Here is a 27,470-nt window from a genome sequence, read left to right as displayed (position 1 = left end):
ACAGGAATGTACCTGTGTGTCTGAAGCAGAAGAGACAGTATCCAGTAATAATTGTGTGCCAGAAGTTGTATTGAGATTAGAGAGAATGTGGATTGGGAAAAGGCCATTTTATTTCGTAATTATATAATGTTAAGTGTAGTTTCAGTAGAGTGATTGGGGAAAAAATAATATGACAACTTTTTAAAAAATGTACCCACAGGAGGACCTGAGTTCAAATTCAGCCTTAGACACTTGACACTTACTAGCTGTGTGACCCTGGGCAAGTCACTTAACCCCAATTGCCTCACCAAAAAAAAAAAAAAAGTACCCAGCTTGCTGCTTTGGCAAGTTCACTATGGTGATCTTGGCAAGGGAGTTAATTGTCTATCCTTAGACTTCAGCACATTCAACGTGCTACATTGGGTACCTGGTGATGAGTGACTCTAACATGATCGAGTTTCTCCACTTTCATTTTATTGTGGGCTTAATAAAAGAGACTAAAATACAACAAAAAAAAATTACCTAGTAAAGGGAAAGAGAGAGAGCTAAATGGGCTGGTCAAAGGGAGGAGCCAGTGGAAAGAGAAAGTTTGACTATGAATGAGAGAACTGAAACAAAGTCCTGGAGAACACAGGAAGGAACTGGGTCAAAAGTGCTAATAGACTAATTAGCCTTAGTGTGAGGTCGATCTACCTTTTCTTCTTTGATAGGAAGAAAGATTTGATTATGCTTAGAAGGTTTTAAGAATGCATTAAAAGTGCAGAAATATGTTTAATGTATGTATATATATAACTTTTATCAGATTTCTTACTGTCTTGGGGAGGAGGAGGGAGGGAGAAAAATTTGGAACTATAAATCTTATAAAAACAATCTCTACATGTAACTAGAAAATAATAAAATATTTTATGATGTAAAAAAAAGGCATCAAAAGAACTGAGGGCATTCATTTTGGATGCCGTAAATATTCTCATTAGGCTTTAGTAAAAATATAACCAAACTTTTCATGAATATTTTCTTAGTGTTTTTGCCTTAGAGTAAAAAACTGTCTGGAGTATATGTGAGTGAATAAGGCAGAGGTTATTGGCCTATGTAGCTCAGCCTCACCTTCTCTTCTATAGAAAACAAGGTTTAGTTAATTGAGTAATAAGTCATAAACTGTGATCGAGGTTCCTGTTTCCTTAAATGATTTACTTTGCTTCTTTGTGTTCTCATTTACGGTCATTTCCTATTTGATAGAGGAAATTATTTTGGTTTTCTAATACTGATTCTAATACACATAGCTAGCTATGCTTAGAAATAACCAGTGTCTCACATTTAAGAAAATATTGTCTGGGGGGCAGCTAGGTGGTGCAGTAGATAGAGCACTGGCCCTGGATTCAGGAGTACCTGAGTTCAAATCCGGCCTCAGACACTTGATACTTACTAGCTGTATGACCCTGGGCAAGTCACTTAACCCCCATTGCCCCGCAAAAAAAAAAAAAAAGAAAAAAGAAAAGAAAATATTGTCTGCTAAATTGTAATTTTTCTATTTTATACTTGACATATAAGAGTAGACTTTGACAGGTAAATGAGCATTTCTAAAACTTTTATGCAGTTTGCTCTTTAGAATGTCATTTTTTAGAGCCATTTGAGTTCCATCTTATAGAAGAAAGAGACTCTGGTGTGACTAGAGACACTTGCCGAACAGCCTTGGCCATTTAGTTCTTTGGCTGCTGCAGGAGGGGACTGAACACTGTAATTACTGTGTTTTGTGTTTTGATTTATAGCAAAGTGAAGGTGCTTTTCAAATTCACCAAAGTGGATAGTCGGCCCAAAGAGGACACCCAAAAACTTCTAAGCATTCTGGGAGCAGCCGAAGAGGACAATGTAAAACTCCTGAAGTTCTGGATGACTGGGTTAAGCAAGACCTATAAATCACACCTTATGTCTACAGTTCGAAGCCCTACTTCCTCAGAATCTCGAAACTGAGGACACGATGGGTGTGTATCTCAGGATATGAGATTCCCCTTTCCGCTATACCCACAAGAGGTCATGTGAATCACAGAATAACAATTGTCCACAAATTCCACTTGGGAAACTGTAAATTTAATCTCTGAATTGCTCAGAAATGAGACGTTTGTCAACCAGAAATGTAGACTAATAACCCTAATTTCTGGCCTCCATGTGGTAGTTGTGGCTAATCTTGTTTTTCAGCACAGTCCTAAAAACTGTATAAATATCTTCAGAACTTAAAAAGGAACAGCCCACCCACACAGTGACAGTGGAAAACTTAAACAGCTGGATTCTTATCTGTATCAGTTCATCTCATACTAGCAATGGAGAAAGATGCTATAAGAAAAACTTGATTTGTTAGCACTAAAGATTTTTCATTTCAGATCTTACAAAAGAAACAAGCTGGGGCTAGTGTTGGATTTCGCTACAGATTATCTTCTTTTTTGAACACTTCCAATTTGAGATTGAGCAAGAGTTATATGATTTTTCAGTTCAGTAGAGAACATTCAGGGTACATTCAATTCCCTCACTATTTTTAGAAATCTGATCTTTAGAATGGGAACTGCTTTGAGTCTCTAGAAAAGATTTCTAGAGTTACAGCAGCTATTTATCCTTACATGCGTTTGAATTCTATTTAAATTGAGAATAAATAATTTATTATTTTTTTGAATGGAAATCCAATAACAAGCTAAAGACATTTACAAATGTACTCTGGCTAGGCTTCACTATAGTTGCATGTGAAAATAACCTGTGATCCCCAGTTTTGAAGAGGCTTATCGTTTTATATAAAAGTGCTACTTTTGCCTAAATGTCAAGTACAGACATTTGACTTCCCAACCTGAGAAAACATGAACTAGAATTCCTAATAATAGCATTTAGATCCTTACCTTTCATTTTATTTAGCCATAATAAGGTATTTATAAAATTTACCATAATCCCATTCAGCATCACTCTACCCATCATAACTTGTTAAAACCTTGACTAATGGCAACCAAAAGCAGTGTCGAGATTATGCTACATTTTTCAATGTCATCAACCCACCACACTTGCATTTCTAACAAGACTTGGTGATTTTTGCAACAACTTTTTTGCTGATTTATCTAAAGGGGTTTTTTTGTGGGTGTTTATTTAAATTATATTTAACACAAAAACTAAGTTTTTATGTCATTGTTAACTCTATAATGCAAAAGCATTAAAACACAATAAAGATGTATTTTTGTAAAGGAGAACACAAGTATTTTTGATCTAGTATGTGAAACATAGTTGGCTATAGCAGTGAAAAGTGTTAAGGACAATTTATAAGAAGTAGATTAACCTCTGAAATATATATAATCGTAAGTTACTTAGTGATATTGGAAGATCTTCCCCAAGGTGTAGTTATTTTTTTGAAAATATCAATTTTGGTTATTAAGTGGTTTGTCTCTTAATAAATTAAAAAATATACCTCTACTATATATTTTATGGACATGGCCAATTTGGGAAGTTGTTTTGCTGGAGTATGCATATTGAAGGGTTTTGTTTTTTATTTTCCCTTTTTCCAATGTGGGGAGGGGCAGAGAGGTAGGTAGGAGAGAAAATAGATTTTTGTCAATGAAAAAAATTTTAAATCTACTTAAGAAGATGGTTGCCTCAAAAGAAAGATTGCTAAGTGATTACGTGGACAGGTTATTTAATGTCAACAAGTAGGCCATTACAGATATGTGCCTTCAATTGGTGCTATGAAAACAAAATCATGGAATTATGGATTTAGAGCTTAAAGGGACTTTGGCCATCCAGTCCAACTTCCTTATTTTCCCACGTAAGGAAACTCCCTTTACCAGAGTAGATTTGCACCTATCCTGAAAAAAAAAAGTCTTATTGAGGTTACTGGAATACTGAGGTGCTGATATTATTCTGAAATGAAAGTATGTGGGTTATATGCCCAGATGCATTTTTTGAAAATGACAAGAAATGATGGACAAAGGTTGGGAACTATCTTTATATGTAACGGAAAAAATAAAATACCTTATATGTGAAAAAAAGAAAATGACAAGAAATGGAGTCACCAGCCACAAAGTTCTAGTCAAAGGATAATTTGAATTCAATTTAAGACATTTAGTAAAGCACACTGACCCAAGACATAGTGGAAAGACTGAAGGTCAAGTTCTTAGTGTGCCCCATTGAAAAATACAAAAGAAATATAACAAAGAAAACTAACAAAAAGAACCTCACAAGGAAATTAAAACCAATGAAAATTTTAAAATGAGAAAAGCAGAAGGCCAAAATAACTAAGAATATAGAAATTAATCAGTTAAAATATCAGGAGCAAGTGAGGTAGGGGGGGAAAAGAGTTAAGAAATTGACCACATGAAAAGCACTATGGAAAACCTCAAAGAAGCAATTATAGTGGAATGGAACTAGTAGTACATTTTGCAGGTCAGCCAGAAATATACTTAAAAATCTAAACTAATGGAAGACATATCCAAAGGATAGATCTGGAGGTCAAATCTCAAAAAAGCTTCTAGATTACTGATACTACAGATAATTTGTGGGGGAAATATTAGGCCCTGTAATTCATGAAATCAAAAATTTCTAGGGCAGCTAGATGGTGCAGTGGATAAAGCACAGGCCCTGGATTCAGGAGGACCTGAGTTCAAATCCAACCTCAGATACTTGACACTAGCTGTGTGACCCTCAGCAAGTCACTTAACCCCCATTGCCCCACAAAAAAATTAAAAAAAAAATTTCTAGAACTGGCAAGAGCAGCCAAACAAAATGCACATGTTGAAAAACCCAGTATTTAACATGCTTAAGCACATCATGGTTAAACTACCAGTATTTTTTTTAAACCACAGTTGTAATTCTTTTTCTTTCTTTTTTTTTTTTTTGGTGGGGCATTGAGGGTTAAGTGACTTGCCCAGGGTCACACAGCTAGTAAGTGTCAAGTGTCTGAGGCTGGATTTGAATTCAGGTCCTCCTGAATCCAGGCCTGGTGCTTTATCCACTGCACCACCTAGCTGCCCCAGTTGTAATTATTTTTATTAGAGTTATAAGTAGTTGTAGCTGTATAGCTTTGACTTTGATGGCTAATACTGATTTTCTTAGAATACCCCTACATTGGCTACTTTCACCTCTTCTCTATTTGGATATTTCTAGTTGTTCAACTCCAAAATTTCATCATCATCTTATTAGCTTTTATCACCTTTTATTTCTCTGGCCTACATGCCAGTATTTATAAAGAAAAAATAATTACAAGCTGCCAGAAGTGAAGAAATAATTTATCACAGAAATATATTTCTGCTCATAGCAGGTTTTTCAGGGAAGATTGAATAAATATACACAAGATGGCTCCCCTAATGGAACTGTTGCACATCTACTTAAAAACTTTAAAACAGCATCAAATAGAACAATGAGAAACTACAGGAAGTTCACTGCTGAACTGAACAAAAAGAAGACCAGAACCAACCTGAGGTGAATAAGATGGGACTCTCCCAGAATAACCCTAGAGAAAGACCAGAGACACCTGTAGAAAGGTTTCTGGAGGCAGTGGACAGTGTCTGAGAGAAAACTAATATGGTCAGAAACCCATCACATGGAACTTGGAAGTGAATACAAGTGGCAGCTCTCAAACAAGGCCACTCCAGGCCCAGAAGCTCCAAGCACTCTGTCCTGAGATTTCATTGAGAATAATGAAGATTCAGTGTTACGAATTTCAAAGATAGAGGGAATAGGTAGGCAGGGCATCTACTAGTACTCTTTTCTGTGTAGACAGACTCCCAAGAAGTGGTCAGCACAGGAACTCAGGTGCCCAAGGATAAAATTAAGTGGGGCTGTTCATGCCACCCAAAAGAACATCAAGGAAAGCATCCTGGTCCTAACAAAAAGCTCTAATTCAGGAACTAAGATTGAAGATGAATAAACAAGAGATCAACCACTATAAAAAATATTTTATAATCCAATCTAGAAGAAGGAACTCCAGAACAACTGCAAGTAGTGACTCAAAGGAAAAACAGTTTCCACAAGGACATGATTATCTAGAATAAATCAAGCAACTGATAAACATATACACACCTTGCAGAAAGAATTGGAAAAATAGTTTAGAACAGGAAGTGGGAAACCTTGCCCAAGTAACAAAAGTGTAAAAATTGAAATGGACCAAATATATCATTGATTCCATAAGACAGCAAGAAAGAACAAAATCAAAAGATTAAAACAATAGAAGAAAGCATGGGGTATCTGCTAGCAAAAGTAACCTGAGAAAGCAGTGAAAGGAGAGCGCAGTGGATAGAGCACCAGCCCTGGAGTCAGGAGTACCTGAGTTCAAATCCGACCTCACTTACTAGCTGTGTGACCCTAGGCAAGTCACTTAACCCCAATTGCCTCACTAAAAAAAAGGGAGAGAGTGTTTAAGTATTATCAAACTCCCTTCAATTTTAAAAAATCTGGACACTGTTTCAAGAAATCATGAGGGGCAGCTAAGTGGCACAGTGGATAAAGCACCAGTCCTGGAGACAGGAGTACCTGAGTTCAAATCTGGCCTCAGACACTTGACATTTACTAGCTGTGTGACCCTGGGCAAGTCACTAAACCCCAACTGCCTCACAAAAACAAACAAAAAGAAATTATGAGCAAAAACTTCCCAGATCTTTTAGAATCAAAGGGAAAAATTAAAGTATAAAGAATCTATTTAATCATCTCCTAAAACTTTCTAAAAGGATAAGTCCAGGAACGTCATTACCAAAATACAGAGCTTTCAAGACTAAGAAAAAATACTGGAAGCAACTAGAAAGACTTCAAATATCAAGGAATCGGCTGGGATTACCCAAGACCTGGTTGTTTCTACTATAGACAACAAGAGATCTTGGAATACAAATCTGGCCAAAAGGCAAAACAAAAAGCTTACAACTAAGAATATGTTAATAGGGACAGCTAGGTGGCGCAGTGGATAGAGCACCAACCCTGGAGTCAGGAGGACCTGAGTTCAAATGTGACCTCAGACACTTGACACTTACTAGCTGTGTGACCCTGGGCAAGTCACTTAACCCCAATTGCCTCACCCCCCCAAAAAAATAAATAAAAGAATATGTTAATATACAGTGCTGATTATAATTTTTTAAATGGTGGTGGTAAGGAGGATAAACTTAATGAAATGGAGAATTTTCAAAAATTACTGATAAAAAGGAAGGGCTGAATGGTAATGAAGTGCTAGCATTCTAATAGGGACAGTAATGTCTTCAAAAGGTATTGAGTTACAAAAAACAACACCGGGGTGTAGATTGATTTTGTTCTGAGGCTCTTGAGAAGGGAAAGTGAAAGAAATATACTAGTATACTAAGGCAGTTAGTGGGCCCAGTGCATAGAGCTTTGTTAGGAAGACCTTAGTTCAAGTTTGGTCTCAGATACTTATTAGATGTGTAATCTTGGGTAAGTGACTTTACTCTGCCTCTTTTCATCTGGAAAATGGTCTAGAGAAGAAAATGGCAAAGTACTCCAGCATCTTTGCCAAGAAAACTCCCAAATGAAGAATGGGATATGACTGAATAACAACAAACTACACAATGGAGGAAGAAGGGAGTGAACTTACTATTTCTCCTAATTCAGGTGCATGAAAAATATACAAACATTAAGGAACGGATGGAAGAAGCAGGCATCAGACAAAAACCTCATAACCAGACAGAGGACTGAGTGCATATACACAGAGGATTTGGTGTTGTGAGGGCCAAAATTTGATATATGGAGCATTATTTGGGTGACTCACCTTAATATTGGGGTCCCGGAAATAATGAGGGACCTTTTAGGTTCACCCTCCCCTCTGAAGTGCCCTTTTAAGATATTTCTCCCAGGCCAATAAGAAAGGAGCCTTTAAGCTTTAATTCACAGAAGGACTAGATTTTATTACTTGGGAATTAATTAAACAACAAAGGTGAAACTAATAAAAATCAAAGACAAGGAAATAGGAAAAAAGAAATACAGATACTCTAAACTTAACCTATGCAATCCCCAGACTGTTTCCAATTAAGCTAGTTCAAAGGAATTTAGGGTTTTTAACTCACCAACACCTGGAAACCCGAGAGAGTGAGAGCTCTCGCCAACCGGAAGGGGGAAAACAGAGAGAGCAGCCACCAGAGAGAGAGAGCTCACATTCCGGAAGAGCCTCCTCTTCCCTTCAGGGAGCTAAATCTTTCCTCCCCCAAAAGGGGAGGTCCTTCAAAAACTGCCTATGGAGAGTTTGCCTTCTGACCTCAGTAGTATACTAACTTCAGGGTGGGCCAGGTGTGGCCCCTCCCAAATGAATCGCTAAAAACTGCAATAATAATTTTTACCACAGTGTAGAAATATATCAAAGTGAAAAGGAAAATAAGGATAGGGAGGAGCAAAAATAAAAAGGAATACTGGGGCAGGAATAGTCCCAAACAAAACAAACTTCACTTCCTGATCCTGGAAGGGAAAATTAGAAAGGAAGAGGAAAGAACTGGAAACTAGGGATGCCAAGTGGAGAGTAACTGAACAAATTAATTTAATGGAGCGTTATTGAACAATAGGAAATTATCAAAGGTACACAGAAATGTGGGAAATATGAATTGATGCAGAATGAAGTGAGAACAATTTATACAATGAAAACATTGTAAAGAAAAACAGCTTTGAGAGATTTAAGAACTCCGATCAAAGCAATAACAATTACCTCTCCAAACAACCTGTGTTGAAGCATGTTGTGAGAGGTGATGGAGGGAGTAGGGGACTGGCCAGCATAGAGAACATGAAGAGAGAAAAGGTCTGTTTTGGCTAGACTGAAGAATACAGGAGGGAAAGAGGTTGGGGCCAGGTTGTGTAGGGCTTTAAAAATTAAACTAAAAGTTTATACTTAATGCTACAGGCAATAGGAAGTCACTGGAGTGACATGATCAGATTTTCACTTAAGGAAAATTACTTTTGTAGCAATTTGCAGGATGGAAGGCCAAGAGTGTAAAAAGCCTTTAGGCAGAAAGAACAACTAGGAGGTTATTGCAGTCATCTAGGTAGGTGAAGAGAGCCTGAATTAAGGTGGTAGAGTGTGAGTGGAATTTAGTGGATTTAGTAAATGAATGGATGTGTGAGATGAGAGAAATGAGGAATAGAGGATAATGCTGATTACAAACCTGAGATCCTGGAAGGATAGTGGTGCCTTTGACAGGAAAAAAGGTATATATAGCAAAGCAGAGATTTCGCATTTACAGGTCACAATTCAAGAAAACTAATATTAAATAATGACACTAGGAATAAAAGGTGGAAATCACATGGAACCTAATAATTGACCTTTTAAATAATACCTGGGCTGAAGATTAATTTTTTAAAAGGTAATGGTCATGAAAATGACAACAGATTCTGTGGAAGTTCACTTGATTTTGCTCACTTATTGAAAACCAACCCGACAGCCCCAGCCCTGCAGGGCGCTGTGCCAGGAGCCCGGAAGGCAAAGCCTCCGACCAAAGCAACTGCAAAAGCAACTCGAGGAAGCGCGCCCGCATTCTCCGGAAGTGACTGGAGAAGGCTGCGTAGTTTGTATTCTTCCATTCCTTGTGGGAGTTAGGCGGGCAAATATCGTACGCTTCCCTGAGGCCGTAAGTCAAGACTGCACCTCTCTGGGCTTCGAGCGCGTCAGGCAGAAGGCACCGAGCCACGGCGCTGCCCTCGCCTTCTTCCCGGGCCCGGGATCGCGGGTCCTCGAGCTCGGTACTCGCCCCCCAGGTCTGCGCGCCACGGCCGGGCGCAGGCGCAGGCGCAGGCGCATTCAGGCTGGAGCATGTGGCGGTTGCGCTGGCAGACGTTAGGCCTCGCGGCTGTGAGTGTCTGCTTGGCTTTGGAGACGCTGGGCTTCCTGGTCGGTTGGCTGAGGCGGCGACGACGACATCGGTCCCCGCGGCGGGAGGTGCTCTTCTTCCCCTCGCAGGTGACCTGCACCGAGGCCCTGCTGCAGGCCCAGCGGCAGGGAGGCCCTCAGGGTGCGGCGCCGGTACCCGCAACGGCAGGGCCCGATGGCCGGAGGTCGCCCGGCGCGGCTGCGGGGGCGGCGGGCACTGGCCCGGCCACGACGGCTCCGGCCGCGGCGGCGGGGGCGGCCTCGAACTGCCTGTGCCCGCTCCCGCATGGAGAGAGCTCCCTGAGCCGCCTCCTGCAGTACGTGCTATCGGCCCGCAGCAGCCTCGAGCTCTGCCTGTTCGCCTTCTCCAACCCCCAGCTGGGCCGCGCGGTTCATCTGCTGCACCAGCAGGGCGTCCGCATCCGCGTGGTCACCGACTGCGACTACATGGCCCTCAACGGCTCCCAGATCGGCCGCCTCCGCAAGGCAGGTAGGAGCCTGCTGGGGCCGGGCACGTTCCGGCCCACCCGATGCCGCTCGTGGCCTAGAAATCCCGGCCTAGACGTGATCTAAGCCCCCCCCCCCCCCCCCCCCCCGCCCAATCCGACAGTCCGGCCTTCGAAAATTCCGTGCCTCCCGCTGTGCCAGGGCTGCTGGGCGCCTGGGTGATAAACATGCGTATGTACTAGGGTCGGAGTGACCTCGGAGGCCGCGTGAAGGGTGACACTCAGGATATGTGTATGTGTATTGTGTAGTGTATGTATATATGTGTGCATATATAGAGAGTGTATAGTGTATATTATTGTATGTATACAATATACAGTGTATATACATACACAATAATATACGTACATGTAGATGCATGGGCATCATATACCATATATGCACGTACATTCATATGCACGTATATGAATAGGTAGAGCCCAGATTCACAATTATGTATATATATTGTGTAATATATTGCACAAACACACACACACACATACATATATATATATATATTACATACATTATATACACACGTTTTATAACTGTCTCAGGACTTACCTGCCTAACTTGTAGAGCTGCTATGGGAAAGGAAAAATGAGACCAAGACTAAAGATTTTTCTCAGAAGAATTTGAATCTATTTGGAAGTTCAATTCTGCAAACTATACTTTTTTCTCCACAGAGAAAATGAGGCAAAATAGACCAAAAATCTTATGAACAATACAAAGTGGTAGTTTTTCAGCAATAACATGTTCTGTGCACCTCACTTAGTTTATTTGTACTACCACTGTGACAGATACATGGATTTTTGCACATACAAAATTTTTTTTGGACACAGTACAGTGTCAGTTTTGGTATAAATAGCTTAGTAAATGGGAGTACTTTTAACTGTTGTTGTACAGCTTCTTGTATGACTGATAAGGTTAGATCAGGGAGAAATAAGATCAATTGAAGAGCTAAAAATCTGTATAGAGATAACTTTTTCTTCTTGGTGCCTTCTTCCCTATATTTGCCAAAATCATTTTTTTAAAAAAGTAAATATTTTCAATTAAATACTACAGATAATTAGAGACAATCAGTGGGTGATTGTGAGCTTATTACACGGAAATTATTAGCTCCTATCTTTATTTCCTCTGTGTTCTTAAGCTGTGTACTAGATACATTAAGTGTTCAAGAGGCGGATAATTTAAGAAGTGGATAATTTAGCATATTCACCTGTTAAAATTTCTTCTGTTGTTGAAATACAGCTCTCTGCTTTGAGGGCTGCATATGCCCCTTCTAGAATGTGTAATAAAGTGAAGAAACATACCATAGAGGAGAGAAAAAGACAACTGTTTACTGGTAACATTCAAATTGTGCTTCTAGTGGACAACACTGGGCTATTACTTAGTATTACGGTCTTGTCAAGGTATTGAGATTGCTGGTTATTACATATTTTAGAGTGTGGGGGAAATGTGGAATGATTTTATTTCCATAGGCATTATTGAAAAAAGATTTACTATTTTTTTTATAGGTATCCAGGTAAGGCATGATCAAGGTGCTGGCTACATGCATCACAAATTTGCAATCGTGGATAAGAAGATGCTTATTACTGGCTCTCTCAACTGGACCACACAAGCCATTCAGAACAATAGAGAGAATGTTTTGATTGTGGAAGATGAAGAGTATGTAAGACTTTTCTTGGAAGAATTTGAACGTATTTGGGAGGAGTTCAACCCTGTAAACTATACTTTTTTCCCTCAAAGAAAGTGAAGCAAAGTAAACCAAAGCCCTACGCTAATGTTTTCCTTAGGGTTATAGGTAAAACAACTTACAACGGGGTCCTTGGGACAATTTGAAGATGGACCTCTTATACTGAATCCCTTGCTATAGTAAGTTGTATTGTGGCAAGGTTTCTTCTAACATGTTCATTGCAGTTCTGCAGTAAGAAAAACTTTAATAGCATTAATTTTTTTGGAAACAAAGGACATACCTATTGATTTTTTTTTTTTGAGGCAAATGGGGTTAGGTGACTTGCCCATACCTATTGATTTTTAACATTCTAATTCTTGTTTACAAAAATCTATTGAACTGTATTTCTATATTCAGCTGAGATTCTCCATCTCCCTTATGGACATACTTCATTCCATATGACTAGTTAGCTCAGGTCTGCCAAGAATGTATATCCATGATTGAGTCGCTGTCTCTTGAAGGTATTGACAGGCTTGAATGAGATGGATAAAAAGGAACAAGAAGAGAGAAAAAAAGGTACATATGGTGGAAAAGTTTCACCTGGACTGTAGTACTACTTATCCTTTCCTAGCATAGCATTTATTCCATATGGTAGGGGAAAGATAATTAAGTGCTACCTTGCAAGATAAATTATTAAAATATATTTGTGTATAATCAAACATTTCAGTCTTTCTTTACCATGTTTACTAGGATGTGATTTAGCTGATAGCAATAAATAATAGGAGCCTGAAATAGGCTACTATTTAAGAGTTAGGTATCTCATTTTTATTATAAACATTCTCACTTTTGTTGTTTAGTCATTTTCTTTTTTTTTTTTTTTTAGTGAGGCAATTGGGGTTAAGTGACTTGCCCAGGGTCACACAGCTAGTAAGTGTTAAGTGTCTGAGGCCGGGTCTGAACTCAGGTCCTCCTGACTCCAGGGCCGGTGCTCTATCCACTGCGCCACCTAGCTGCCCCATTTAGTCATTTTCAATAGTGTCTGACTCGTCATGACCTCATTTGGGATTTTCTTGGCAAAGATATGAGAGTGGTTTGCCATTTCCTTCTCTAGCTTGTTTTACAGATGAGAAAACTGAGGCAAACAGGGCAAAGTGACTTGCCCAGGGTCACACAGCTAGTAAGTGTATATGAGGCCAGATTTAAACTCATGAAAATGAGTCTTCCTGACTCCAGGTCTGGCACAAAAGACTAGCAAGAGCCTCTCCATTACATTGAAAAATATATGTGGGCTTGTGCTAATTTATCTGTCTTGCTTTGGGTAATCATGAGTTTTCAAATAGTCTTGGGTGGATGTTTTGAGAAGAGAGACAAAAATTAGAGGCTTTTAGATTTTTATTTTATCTTCTAATACTTGATTCCTTTAGGCACAAAGGAGCTTTTCATTCTATCTTGTGTACATACCATTCATTCTAAGTTCCACAAATGTTGTTTTAACTATATCTTTAATCTGCACAGCACCTGCAGATATCTAGAACAAGTTGACTAAAATTTTCCAATAAAGTCCTAAAGTATTCTAAATCATTTCCCCTACTCATGTGTATGCTTACCTTATTTTTAAATACGTCAATAGATCTTTGATCTTGTCCATGTGTGCACTCCATCAGTATAAATAGTAACCCATCCATACCTTCTACCCTCTGCAGTACTTGTTTCTGTTCTCACATAAACCCTTTGTAGAGGATTTATTCAGTATGCTGGTGGCCTTCTTCTAAGTTTGTTTCATTTCATGGGTACTATTGCAACACCATTTCTTAACTCTGTTGCCCTTTGGGTCAACGCAAAAGTGTGATTGTTTTAATATATTGTGGTGTTTCAATAATCATATAGCATGCCTGGGGGCATTGGTATAAGAAATTTGGGTTTCAGTGTCAGGGAGCAGTGTGAGTTTTGGTGAAAGCCTTGCATAGTTTTTTCAGATAAAATCTATCCTGTTCTTTTTCCTGTACAATTCTGGCCCCAGGTCATTGTCTATCTGCAAAGCACTTTGTCCCAGATGTGTACCAATATAATCAATAATCTGGCCATCCAATTGCATATAATAGTCTGGGCAGTAGGCATTTTTCATCATATTTTTCCTGCATAAATTATTAGGATGATTGATCTCTTTTCAGTGCTTGTAGACGTCATTGAAGAAGCTTCTCCGCAAATAGAACCATCCCAAAACCCCAAATCATCTATAAGAAATTCTTCTTCCATTTGGACTCTGCAGGATATCCTCCATGACAGTAGTAAATATTTTTGCCAAGTGATAAATTTCCCCATATGCCTCACTTGATATTAATAATCAGAAGGTCACTGAACAGTTATATCTGGTTGGATTTATCAAGAATCTTATTGGAGCTTACCATTGCTGCTCATATGCATAAGAAATTGTTGGCAGAGAGCTTTTCTGGATGGGTTTGAGTTAAATATATATATACATATGTGTATATATATATATATATATTTAAAATAATCCACAGACATGATTTTTTTCAATATACTTTCATTTACTTATGATGTGTCTGTTGTAAAAATTTTTTTGAATGATTTTTTCTTTTCTTTTTTTTTGTGGGGCAATGAGGATTAAGTGACTTGCCCAGGGTCACACAGCTAGTAAGTGTCAAGTGTCCGAGGCCGGATTTGAACTCGGGTCCTCCTGAATCCAGGGCCAGTGCTTTATCCACTGTGCTGCCCCCACCACCATGCATTCTTTTGTTTTGTTTTGTTTTTGTTTTTTGGCGGGGCAATGGGGGTTAAGTGACTTGCCCAGGGTCACACAGCTAGTAAGTGTCAAGTTTCTGAGGTTGGATTTGAATTCAGGTACTCCTGAATCCAGGGCTGGTGCTTTATCCACTGCGCCACCTAGCTGCCCCCACCATGCATTCTTACAGGCCATCTCCTATGGCTGGGATGTGCTTCCTCATTGCCACCTTTCAAAATCCTTCAAGGCTTGATTTAGTTCAGGTGGCTTCTGGAAAGCCATCCCTGATCCCAAATTGTCACAGCTTTCTTCAAATTTTCCTAGACCAATTTGTCTGGATCTTTTCTTTCCTGTGTGCGCCTTATTTTTTCTTTGCCTTTTTTGCATACATTTTGTGTCCTCTATCTTAGTAAACTGTAAGCTCCTTGAGAGGGCAAGGATGCCATTTTTAATCTTTGTCTTCCTAGCTCCTTGTACATCAATTATTTGGTCACAGACTTCATTAAGTGGACATCCTCTTGGCCCTGAACCTGTTGGGTTAGTCCTTCAGAAATCTGTTGCCTTGATCATACTGGTACATAGTAGGCAGTTAATAGATGTTTGTGGGATTTAATTTGAAGGTTCTTGTCAAGTTCTTCATAGGATTTTGTTATTCCATCTTTGTGCAGCTGATGTTAATGTATAATCTTCCTGATAGCCTTGGTTCTTTTGAACATTGCAAGGCAAGATGGCCAAATACTTCAGCAAGTGATTGTTTTCTTGGCACCTTACAAAATATGAAGAAGCCAATTCCAACTCTTTGAAAATCTGCCTCTGAGGAAAGCCTGGCCCATCCTTCTATTTAGGTGCAACTGTAAAACATCAGTATTGATATCCTTTGAATCACCTTGTTAGTTACTAGGGAAAATCAATGATTAAAGCTGTAGGGCAGGAAAGTATGTCAGAAACCATCTACTCCAACCCCCTTATTTTACAGATAAGGAAATTAAGGCCCATGAAGGTTAATTGACTTTGTCTAGGAGTGGTATTTGAGCCCAGTCTTTGGATTGCAGAGCCAGTACCTTACCACTGAATCAGATCATCTCATATTTAGGAAGCCAACACTCAACAAACCTTCTTTTATTCCTTTCTGCTACACTTGCTGCATGATCAGCATCATGCCAGATAGGCAAGAGGGATCTTTTTGAAAATCAGGTTTGTGGATTGCCAAGGCTAAAGTTCAACATGTAGTGGCCAAACTACTAGAAATATTTCTAGCCTAATAGAACATTTCCAGAGGTGTATCCTCTACTGGTATAGCCTTTGAAAACCTATTTTTTATGATCAGAACAGACCTTTTGTGGAGGCTGCCTTCCCAAATGAAGCTAAAAGGCTGCCACTAGTATCTTCATTTCACATTAAATCTCAGATTTTGGGAAATAGCAGTGAAAAGAACATGTGAAATTCTGCATAACATTGAAGATTACTGCCCTCTCCCCACAAAATTGTAACAAGCATGGTTTAGAAACACAACAAATGCCTGTCTTTTTTTTATTTTGTCACTAAGGATAGTGTTCATATATTCAAACTAGAAAAACAAAATCATAATTTGAACAAATCTAAAAAACTTTCTTTTTGAGGTAATTATCTTTATTTGCATCTCCTCAAGTAACATATTTTGAAAAGGAAAAAAAAAGTGACGTATAAAGCCCATCTTGCTGTTGTGTAGATTTTAAATACCCAATTTTCTCTATCATTCTCATAGCCAAAATACAGTTATTTGCAGAGAGAAGCCTCTCAGTCTTTATTGTTTAATCTAGCTGGATCTCCATAAATGGATATTAAAATTTTGTGAGGCGCTACTTGAATTTGGCTAGGAAAAGTACTTTCCTAGAAACTCTTCTGAAGTAACATTGCCTTCCTAATAACCTTTTACAGTTCTAGCTATTAAAATTTTTATATTACCCGAGAAGTCTAAAATAGTAGAATCAATTTCTTTATTGGCAGTGTCTTAGGAATTTAGTTTATTCTTCAAAGAGGCTTTGACAGTTCTGTGGAGTGAGGAGGACCCAAAACCTGCTCCTCTTCGTTTTTTTGTACTCAGCATAAGAATATATTCTAGGGACACAACTAAAGAATGTATCACTTAAATATGGCAAAGAAATTAATCTAGGATGGTTGGCAAACATCCTGTAATGGTTATATACACCATATATGCCATACAAAGGCTATCCATTTTCAATGAATTAGAATAAAACCAGGAAGTACAGGAAACAGTGAATTTTCATAAGATACTTGATGATCTTGCACTGTCTCAGGAACATGTGTAGGAATGGCAGTGACTCTAACTGATTAAGTACAATCTGCCTTATGTTATATATTAGAAATTACTTTTTAAAAAACAATCCCAGGCGGGGTAGCTAGGTGGTGCAGTGGATAAAGCACCGGCCCTGGATTTAGGAGTACCTGAGTTCAAATCCAGCCTCAGACACTTGACACTAGCTGTGTGACCCTGGGCAAGTCACTTAACCCCCATTGCCCCGCCAACCAAAAAAAAAAAAAAAGAAGGGAAGTTGGGGGCAGCTAGGTGGTGCAGTGGATAAAGCACTGGCCCTGGATTCAGGAGGACCTGAGTTCAAATCCAGCCTCAGACACTTGACACTTACTAGCTGTGTGACCCTGGGCAAGTCACTTAACCCCAATTGCCTCACTAAAAAAAAAAGAATGTAAAACATGATACCCTTGATTATCAAGTGCCTAAGTATGACCAAGAAATTTAGGACCAGATTCCCTGGGGATAATCCTGTACTTATTGGCCTTATCACTTGATATATGAATATACATATATAGACAAATCATATAATACATAATTATATTATGTGTTTACATATGTTATGCATATGTGCATGTGTGTATATTGCACTAAGCCTGCAGTTGAGGTACAGTATCACAAATTGTCTTTTTGCTATCCTTGCTCTGAATAAAACAAGAGTTTGGGATCCCACTTCTTACCTTACTAGATTAAAGATCCAAAGCTGGAAGAGACCTCAGAGGCCATCTAGTCCAACCCCATAATTTTTCAGATGATAAATCCCAGGAAGGTTGTAGGTTACCCAAGGTCACATCGAAAGTAAGAGACTATAATACAGTCCACATAATTCAGTGATCTCATTGATCTGGTATGGCCCCCTTGGGCTTTGTAGTTCATATTCCATTCATATTTACTCATTAAAAAAAAAAACTTTCTATGTAAGTAAAATAACATGTAAGAACATTAAATCAATAATAGCCCAGTTATATCTAACAAAATGCCCACCTAAGCTAACTTTAATATTTCTGCCCTTACAATAAACAGAGCCTCAGTACACAGCATGCAAAGGGTGGTGCAAAAATAGTTTATTATGATATAGTTTATGTAAAGTTAGGTAATATTTACAAAATAAAAATGATCAGCTACATCCACAGGAATCTAGCATGTCACAGAAGGTTTAAGGAATAAATATTGTGACAAAGTAATGTTTTAATTACAGTGAACAGTTGATCAGGAACAGTGGCTTTTAAAAAGCACAAAGGATTGCATTGACTGGAAAAGGAAAGGAGGGAGAGAAGCCTTATTAAGCAGATCAGCATCCTTTACTATATTTTTAAAAGGAAATCTGACAGAGGTTGGTATATAGACCATGTGGGGTGAAACATATGTGTGTGTGTATACACACATGAGTTTTACCTCATATCTGTTTTACAGATGATAAGCTTTATGGTCAGTTGGTGTTTCTTCCCTGGACCTGTTTCATTTTCCAAAAAATTTTAAATCTAGTGCACAGAACATTTAATATTAGTGCAATAATTAATCATTATGTAAAGTATACTACTGTCTGTGTGTATGCATAATCATACACACATGCATGGGTGTTAGCAGTGGCTTATGAGTTTTAAGATCATTTTAGGCATGGATAAGTATTATGGATTATTTCCAATGTATATTGTTACAGCAGATAATTTTTTTCTCTCTTAGAAGTTCATATACGTCAGAGCTATAAATCCCATCAACTTAATATCTCAATTAAGGTATCTATCCTAATTGATTACTATTTTCATTAAGTATGAGGCAGGGTATGTTGAAAAAATGGATAAAAAGAAGAGGATATAGAAGAGGGGAAAAAAGATAAAGCTATATCATTTCTAAGTGTCACAGTGCACTGCTTACCATTTTATAAATATTACTTAGAAAATCAGATGATTTCCTCTCACTACTTAACTCTTGGTCTTGAATTACTGTAAGAATAAGTCAGCAGGCAAGTCAAAGATGGAAGTGAATTCTAAAAGCTTTCAAGCCAAGATTTATTTACATTACTTTTAGAATAATGAATATACAAGGACCTATTTGTGAACTTATCTATCTTGTCCAACCTCTTTCTTTCTCTGGGACACAAATTCTTAATTCCATGAACTTGAAAAATATTTCAGTAATTGTATTTAAATATAATTGTTTTCTTTTAAATTCTACCTATATCACGCATTTTAAAACATTCTAAAATGAGGTCATAAGCTTCACTGGACTGCCAAAGGGATCAATCACACAAAAAAGATTACAAACCCCTGCTATAGGAGAAATAAGGGAAGTAAATGCTTGCAATAAACTCGACAGCTAGGATCTGATGGCTAGATTTCTTACTGACTTCTATAACTTCATTCAGCTGTGGTAGTTTATTTTAAAGTGCAGGCCAGGGACACTACAGTAGAGGAAACTCATTTGCATAAAATAGGGCTATTTAATGTTCTCCCAGGTCATCTTATATTTTAGCTTCAATTCTCCAAAATAATTTGTATTGCAATTAAGTCACTTTTACATTGAGGTGACATAAAACAGTATATTGGAAATAATGCTTATACATAATAAGTTTCATCTTACAACATGGTATTTATTAAACATTACAACCAAAGATATGGTAAATCTATAACCTATCTAATAATCTTGAATATTGGAGAAATGATAGAATTGCATCCCTGATTTTAAAATTATACCTTATACTTTACCTTCTTGTAACATTTTCAAGTTATGTAAAAAAAGTTCGTCACATTGTAGCTATCTTTGCTTCACTAAATGTGACTTTTGTCTTCATTTAAAAAATTTTATGCAAAGAGGGTTGTTAATGCTACATATATTAAGTACATTACTGAGTTCTTTCAATGAAAAAAAATGAACCTTTGCAGGATCATATTTTTCAGATATACTATATATTTGACAAGTATATTCAAAAATCAACTGTCAGCAAAGAATTTTAAAAGATATTTAAAAGTTATTGAAAACTATCATAATTCTGGGTTCATTCAGCATCATACCCAAAGCTTTTTTTCCAATCTTAAAAAGGAACCATCTGTATTTTTTTTTTAAAAATAAGTCACAAAACCCTTTCTACTAACTTCCAAGTAATAAATATTTACAGCATGTGCTTTGAATACTATACAGATTTTAAGTTATTTTGAAGACAAAGCTGTCTTTAGAAAGAGAAAATGCAATTTATAATGAGCGTGCATAAGATTAAATGTTCACGATGTATAGGTACTCTATATTAACCACAGAAATGCAGTGGTCTGATGGAATTACATTAAGGATGCATCTTAAACAAAATAATATTTCATCATGCTGCTTTCATGTCAGTGATTTGCCTATAATGGAAAGGGTTCTTCTGTTAATTTTATTTTTTGCTAAGAAAGCAGAAAGTAATTCTGTTCTTTTATTATAAGAAATAGGTTCTTGTCCAAACACCCTACTTCCCTCCCCGCAAAAAAGCCCTTTTTAAAAAAGTCATAATAGACAAAACCTGAAAATGCTAATGTTTTCATCTTTTTTTTTTCAAGATTCATGTAATTTCCTATCAGAGAATTCAAAGAAATTTTTTTTCTAAAAACAATCTGCTTCTTTCAGTACTAAAGTATGTAAAGTATAGCAGCTTGCAAAAAAGAACAGTGTTTATATAAGTGTGTAATTTTCCCCCAACATATACACACATATATTGTTTCTTCCCTTAAGGGCATTTCAGATAGTACAGCTTCTGTACTGACAATCCACTATGGAACAGGTAGGTATCTGGGCACAGCAAGTAAATGTAAAAGTAAATTTTGGGGAAAGGTGTAGGAGAAAGTTAGATTTTAATTTTTTTTTAAACTGACTTCAGAGTTTGAAAGTAGAAAGAGTAGTTGAACTTAATTTTTAAAAAAGGGGTTTTGGGGTACAGATGGTATGGAATAAAGGACTGTTTTGTTGACACGGAAGGAGAAAAAAACATTTTATTACAGTGGTAAATTTAGAGCTTGCTCATTCTTACTATACCGTGAGATCGAGAACCCATAAGCAATAGCTCACTTTCAGTAATTTATTATAATGAGCCTATTCATCTTTTTAAAAATCACCCCAATTTTTTGTGGAGAAGAATCATGAGTATTTTTTATGAAGGTAAAAGTTGGGGGATATGACTTTTCACCACGAATATTCAAAGTGTAGGTTTCATAATGGGACAAAGAAAAAGAACAGAGTGAAAATTAATTTTCAAGCTATCTTATAAAAAGGAAATATAGTAAGCATTTGAGCAGGCTCTCTTGTAAGCATTATTTTTGGTTGACTTTAAGAACTGTTTGGGTTATTCTACATGGAAATGATCTATTTTAGTCAGTATATTTCTACTCTTAATGGAATGGAAAAATGACAAAAACTGATTCCATGGTGGGGGAAATTTAGAAACAAAACAGCACCCCTTTACTATAACAGACTCTAGGGAAGCTATTAGCAGGTAAAAACTGAAAACTTTTGAGTAAGTATGAATCATTTCTTGGGTTGGCTAATACGTGCATATCAACAGTAAACAGAAACAGGTCTGTTTTCAGTCAAATAGTGATTATTTGAATTATGAAGCATAAACTGAAGAGCAAGCCACTTATACCTATAGATTCTTCCATTTAATATTGTAATGCCTCGTTTACCTAGGAAATTTTCTAGTTTACTAAAGTGCTAAGTATCAATTTTTAATAATCTAAAGGTTTTCATTAACAATGGCTATTATTCCCTTGACTTTGAAAACAGAGGACATTAAATGTAATTAATAATCAACATTGGTGTCCTTGAGAATTTATTGTGGTAAAAAGGCTATTTGCTGTACACCTAAAAACAACCACAGGCTGCTGTGCTTATCAGGTCAGTGTTCCTTCTCGGACATCTGTTGTCTTCCCTGATGGGATAAAAATAAGTTTTCCTTGATGCTTGCTTAGTTCAGGGACTGTATCTTCGTTTCAGGATGACCAAAATTACTGGATTAGTGAGGCTAACAACAACTTAATTTCTAGTTGAGAACCAAGTCCAATATTTTGGAAAGAAGATAAAATAGATATTTACTTTCTTCTGTAGGTAATTTGTCATCATTTATGTAGTTTATGTTAAATGTGATTGCAGAACTTCAATACCTTCCTTCTTATTTATTAACTTTCAGTTTGGCCCACCTTAACTTAAACATAGGAATTATAGATCTGATTACCTATGTTTTATATTTCTCTACATGTGGTATCTGTGCCTATTTAAATGATTATTTCATTTATTCTAAATCATATACATGCCAATGATAACTTTGAGGTTATTAAAGAAGTGACTTGCCCAAGGCCTTGGCTAGTTAGTGGTAGAGCCAGGACTACAACCCTGACTTTGATTGCAATACCTTTACTCCCTTTCCAAATAAAATTAGGGTCTAAAAAGATAATCTTGATATGGCTGTAGTTTGGAGAATTAGCGTTTAGTTTTTAGTCTTTAGTTATTATTTCAGAATTCTTCAACATGCTAAAAATTACATTGCTATATCTACTTCTGGAGTGAATGAATTTCATTAAATGCCAATGACTAGCTGACTAGAATAATACTAGCTGACATGGTATTTTAGAGTTTGCAAAGTGGTTTCCTTATTTAAAGAAAACATCTCTAATTTTTTGTTGTTGTTTTGTTTTTTGGTGAGGCAATTGGGGTTAAGTGACTTGCCCAGGGTCACACAGCTAGTAAGTGTCACGGGTCTGAGGTCGGATTTGAACTCAGGTCCTCCTGAATACAGGGCTGGTGCTTTATCCACTGTGCCACCTAGCTGCCCCAACATCTCTAATTTTTGAAGCCATCATGTCTTTTATCTAGCTTTGCGTTTTTAGTGTTCTTGTTAGGCTTCTTATGAGACAACTTAGCTGTTGTCTCATGGACAACTTGATGAGAGCATCTAGTACACAAACAGTTATGACATTCCTCACTCTTGTTCATTAGGCCAAAAGAAAATCCTTATTTTTATTTCATTTGTTCATTTTTCTGCTGATAGTAGCAACCCACATGATCCAGAATTGTCAATATATTTGGAATACTACCAGCAGTTTCACTGTCTTATATCTCTATCCATCTGTCGATTAATCCTTCATCTTATACTTTCTCATTTCATAATTCACTTTCCCAAATATATATGCCCTGTATCTGCTGAATCACATTCCTTATACCCTGTCATTTTCAACTCCCACTAAGTGAAATGATTGTTTAAAATAATCCAGAATGTACTTATTTTATAGTTATCTCAAAAAGATGAAAAAAAAAAACACCCACTAGTATCAAGAATTAGTTAACTAATGCTTTTGGGGGCCTAATTTCTAGAATTAGGATTGTTAAATAGTTTGCCAATAGATTTACTTGCCTAGATTAATGTATGAGAAGTATTGAGGGACAGTGGTTTTTAGCTAACCTAATTTAAAAAAAACAACACTCTCCCTTCAGAATATAGGAGAATGAAGCTGTGTGGGAAAGGATGTAGATCGGTCCTGGTCTTACAGACATTTACAAACATTGTACCAGTCTGTGTGTTTTTATCCAGGCCATCCTCATCTCTTAGCAGAAGAGATAAGATCATTTGTGGCCTAGTTAAAATTCTTTCTCATCTTTGCATCTTAGGCAAAAAAAAAAGAAAAAAAGAAAAAAATCTCAACAAGAAAATAACTCATCAGCACCTAATGAATGACACAAATGATATATAGAGTGTCTTCTGATACAGTGTAGGTGCTTTAATAGCTATTTGTCACACTGAATCTAAGGCAGGGAAAGGCCATAAAAGAAGTGCTCTTTTGTTATTAAGCATAGATATTCTACTCCCTTCTGCATGACTAGATGGTTGAACAAGTGTTTCCCTTTCAACAGCTACTTTTTGAGATAAGTTGGGGGTGGGGGGAGAAGCTCAAATAACAGCACTTCCTATAATGTTACTTGGCAGTCTTCTCAGAATGAGGAGGCTGGGAACCTAAAGAAATGACATCCACATATGTTCACTTAATTTGCTTAGGTCAAATCTGTTAGGTGTTAGAAGAAGCAGAACAAAATGCAAATTTCCACATGCAGGTAACTTTGATTTTCTTAGAGAAGAAAATAAACAATACACACAACACAGCAAAATTGTAAATATTCTCGGCAGTGCCTTAGGTTAAGATTCAGTTTGTCTCCTGGTACAAAACCCTATATTCTTTTCTGCTGCACTTCCTCCTTTGTCCTAAGATGATTTGAGAGCCTAACTCTCAAAAAGGCCACATGTTCTTAGAGGTGAATGCAAGCAGCACTACACCAAAAGAAATGGACACCACCTCCTTTCAATTGCCTACTTCAAAAGGGATTCTACTACTAGTGCTAGCAGATGGAAGTAAAATACTGTTTTAGACATAGCAGGAAATAATTTCCTGCCTACAAAAAGAATTCTAGCTTTTGAATATTCAAAAGATGTGATGTGGAACACAGCATGCGCGCGCGCACGCACACACACACACACACACACACACACACACACACTCTGCATCTGTAGCAGCTCTGCCACTCTAGGTGGTTTTTGATTTATAGATTTTAAAAAATATTATTTGATTCTCTGTTTCTACTACATACGATAAGTAGCATTAAAACTCACCCTTCCCTGTGATATAATGATGGGCAGAGACTATCTCTATTAACCATTTAGAAGTTGGAAGAGTTATTTAGGAGAAAGGAAGTGAATGGATAGTGTGAATGGGGTTGGAGGTTTAAAGTGTTCAAGTAAGAGAAGAATAAGTTGAATGTTTGTATAATTAAAGGCCATTACCCCCAAACCCCAACCCCACCCCATCCATATAATTTGGTATTTTAGCGTGCTTTCCTAGGTTACCATGTTTTACTCAGTCTTTTTAAGCAAGTTGAGCAGAATGGTTTTAATAATATTTTTATTCTAAGTCACCTATCCATTTGCCAGATAGAAGCTTGTTATAACAGGTTGGCCATATAAACTCTGTTCAAATTCAGGGTGGCAAACCCAGTACTTAGGGCCATGGAAAGCTAAAACACATTTTGAAAGAGGACATTTAGGAATATAGGTGTCAAGTTAGCTCTAAGAAGGAGGAAAAAGGATGAATCCATAAGGACCTTATTTCAGACTTTTCTTATTTTTGTGACTAGTTCTCACTAGGGGTAAAGTATTGCTTAATTCTAAACTTAATGTAGAGTTATTAGTCCTAATGTTTTTGAATTGACCTTAACAAACCCAGTCTAACTCACAAGGTATTAAAATGTCATTCAAAATTGTTAGCATTGTCTTATTCTGACTAGGATTTTTTTTTAAGTATGTGTGAGGGTAGTCACTAGTGATCTCAGTTGAATTTAGAAATAATTTTTTTTTAAATGACATTCCAATAGTCACCACTTCCTCATGTTCCTTCCCCCTCCCTCCCTTCAACAAACTACACAGACATGCTTTATATGGGGAGAAATTTCAAAAGAGGTTAAATTTTTAGAATAGACACTTTTCATTGATAGATAGAATCACAATGCAAAATGACAATCCACATTTGAAAAGTAAGTGGTCACTGAAAATACCATAAGAACGATCGGAGGAAGTAATGAGAGGGGGAGCTGGTGTTTTGTGCAAGATTTAATTAAAAAAAAAAAAACAAACAAGAATTAGGAACGATCAGTTTCAACAATTCTGTTGTAGTACTTTGCCACAATATTCTGGGATGTGTGGTTCTAAGCTGCATTAGTAGAAGGAGTACAAAATGCCATCATTTCCGCTCCCCACTCCCCCCACCCCCCAAAAAACCTTTTGTCAGAGTTGAGATCAAGGGTGGCAGAATCAGGGATACAAACCACCTCTCCTCTCCAACTCCCCCTCTAATTTCTCTCCAGTAGGTCAGTGCTGTAAATCTAGGCAGAAACAGAATGTCTTTAGGCTTTACCTCAGAGAAACAAGAGTTAAGACTAACTCCTGGCGTACTTGGCTCAAAGTGCATAGAAGCACCAAACCACTGCCAGTTAGCAGCAGAGCTAGATACGCCAACTGGGCCCTGTTTCCATACCAATACATTCGGTAAGACAGAGCTAGCTTATCAATAGGCTGCTGAGCCTTAATACTGACACTTAGTGTAATGAATTACAGTAAAGTAAAGAATTCTAATACAGGCTGCTAGAATGGGAGGGAAATTAGATTGTTTGCCTTCCTCCCCCCCTTAAATCATTTACTAATTTCTAGAATACAGTGGAAGAAAAGATTTGATAAGATGTTGGGAGGGAGGAGTTGAAGGAAACAACACAGCAGGAAGTGGTGTGAACTACAATCCATAAATCAGTCTCTTATCCATCCATACAGTTAATGATGACAATAATAACAATAACAATAACAATAATAATAAAATACGGTACAGACAAAAATCAGCGCTTGTGTTGTGCTGCTGCAAGCCAGGTGGGATGTGTGTTCAAGTTGAATGGGATACAACTAGTCTTTCTTCAAGTCCCTGGATTCAAAGAGTTTTAGACGTTCTTGCACAGTCAGGCCTTCCTTCAGACTCTGGGTGTGGGAAAGAGAAAAGAAAAAAATGCAGAAAACTTTAAACCTCCAAAATCACAGTCCTTGGCAATTTAGGTAAAAGTCCCAAATAAAAGAGTACGCGTGGCAAACAAAGAAATGGTGTTGATGCTCAGGCAAAGGAAGGAGAAAGGTTGGCCCCCTTTGTGGAGAGATTAGTGAAACATGCTAGAGAAAGAAACTTATCATGAAGTGTTATTGGGGAACTCTAGAATTTCCTGCCCTCTCTCCCCCAAAATAACTGGATGATAAAAGGAAAAACAAGATGTGCATAAAGAAGCTGAATTCTGCAAATGAACAGGCTCAAAGCTGTACTACAGACAAGCAGCAATTGGAGTGGTTACGTTAAAAAATCTTTTAGCTAAAGATTTTTAGATAGCTAAGAGTACAGACCAGAACTCTTCTACACCTTGTCCTATGAAATTCTCGTACATCTCCATCCCTAAGAAATCAATAAGCTATCCCCCAATATACTAGAGATCTTTCTCTGTGTGGTCTCCCCTCACTCTTTTTAATATCTTTAAAAAGGTACTTATGTAGCAGCCAGGGTATTCATCTGTTGACTCTCAATTATAGAATAATAGACTATAGATTCTCATTACCCAATTGATTTTCCTCCTTTTCCAGTCCCAAATGTCTTTACTGGGATTTTTATTCATTTTTTCTGATGTTAGTCAAAACTGGTAATATGCTGCATAGCCCATTTGTACCTCCAGTATGTCTTTTCATTGTCGTTTGGATCAGAAGTGATTGATACTTTTGAGATTGGTATCCTTTATGTTGTAGCCACATAGCATCAATGGAATAATACTAATATAGGGAGCAATAAGTAGCTTTGGCCCACTGAAAGCATTAACTATAGTGATTGGTCTCAGTACCAGAAGATAGATGATGAATTCCACCTCCCTTCTCTAAGTAGAGAGATAG

General features: G+C 37.4%; 3 protein-coding genes across 15 annotated transcripts in view; 2 read left to right on the top strand and 1 right to left on the bottom strand.

Annotated features, from left to right (window-relative positions):
- FLCN (folliculin) overlaps positions 1-3,359 on the top strand; it is a 39,364-nt gene extending 36,005 nt beyond the window's left edge. For all 5 annotated transcript variants that reach the window (XM_043977489.1, XM_043977490.1, XM_043977486.1 and 2 more), the window contains one exon: positions 1,746-3,359. In XM_043977489.1, coding sequence (XP_043833424.1) covers positions 1,746-1,947 — 202 coding nt within the window. In that variant the 3' untranslated portion in view covers positions 1,948-3,359. The remainder of the gene's footprint in view (positions 1-1,745) is intronic.
- Positions 3,360-9,730: 6,371 nt separating this feature from the next.
- On the top strand, positions 9,731-12,827 carry PLD6 (phospholipase D family member 6). The gene is made up of 2 exons (XM_043978838.1): positions 9,731-10,277; positions 11,788-12,827. Exons 1-2 carry the CDS (start codon positions 9,731-9,733, stop codon positions 12,024-12,026), a joined length of 786 nt encoding a protein of 261 aa, XP_043834773.1. The 3' UTR covers positions 12,027-12,827.
- A 5,226-nt stretch (positions 12,828-18,053) lies between these two features.
- Positions 18,054-27,470, bottom strand: part of LOC122732845 (myosin phosphatase Rho interacting protein) — a 252,893-nt gene continuing 243,476 nt past the window's right edge. For all 9 annotated transcript variants that reach the window (XM_043973249.1, XM_043973281.1, XM_043973272.1 and 6 more), the window contains one exon: positions 18,054-26,525. In XM_043973249.1, the coding sequence (XP_043829184.1) occupies positions 26,454-26,525 (72 nt within the window). In that variant the 3' untranslated portion in view covers positions 18,054-26,453. The remainder of the gene's footprint in view (positions 26,526-27,470) is intronic.

Source organism: Dromiciops gliroides, chromosome 1 (assembly GCF_019393635.1).
Source record: "Dromiciops gliroides isolate mDroGli1 chromosome 1, mDroGli1.pri, whole genome shotgun sequence".
Lineage (NCBI taxonomy): Eukaryota > Metazoa > Chordata > Mammalia > Microbiotheria > Microbiotheriidae > Dromiciops > Dromiciops gliroides.
This window is presented reverse-complemented; position numbering and strand designations above follow the sequence as displayed.

Coding starts and splice junctions, on each gene's coding strand:
- PLD6 (XM_043978838.1), top strand. CDS start 9,731: ATGTGGCGGTTGCGCTGGCAGACGTTAGGCCTCGCGGCTGTGAGTGTC. Junction 10,278..11,787: donor CGGCCGCCTCCGCAAGGCAG/GTAGGAGCCTGC, acceptor TTTTTTTTATAG/GTATCCAGGTAAGGCATGAT.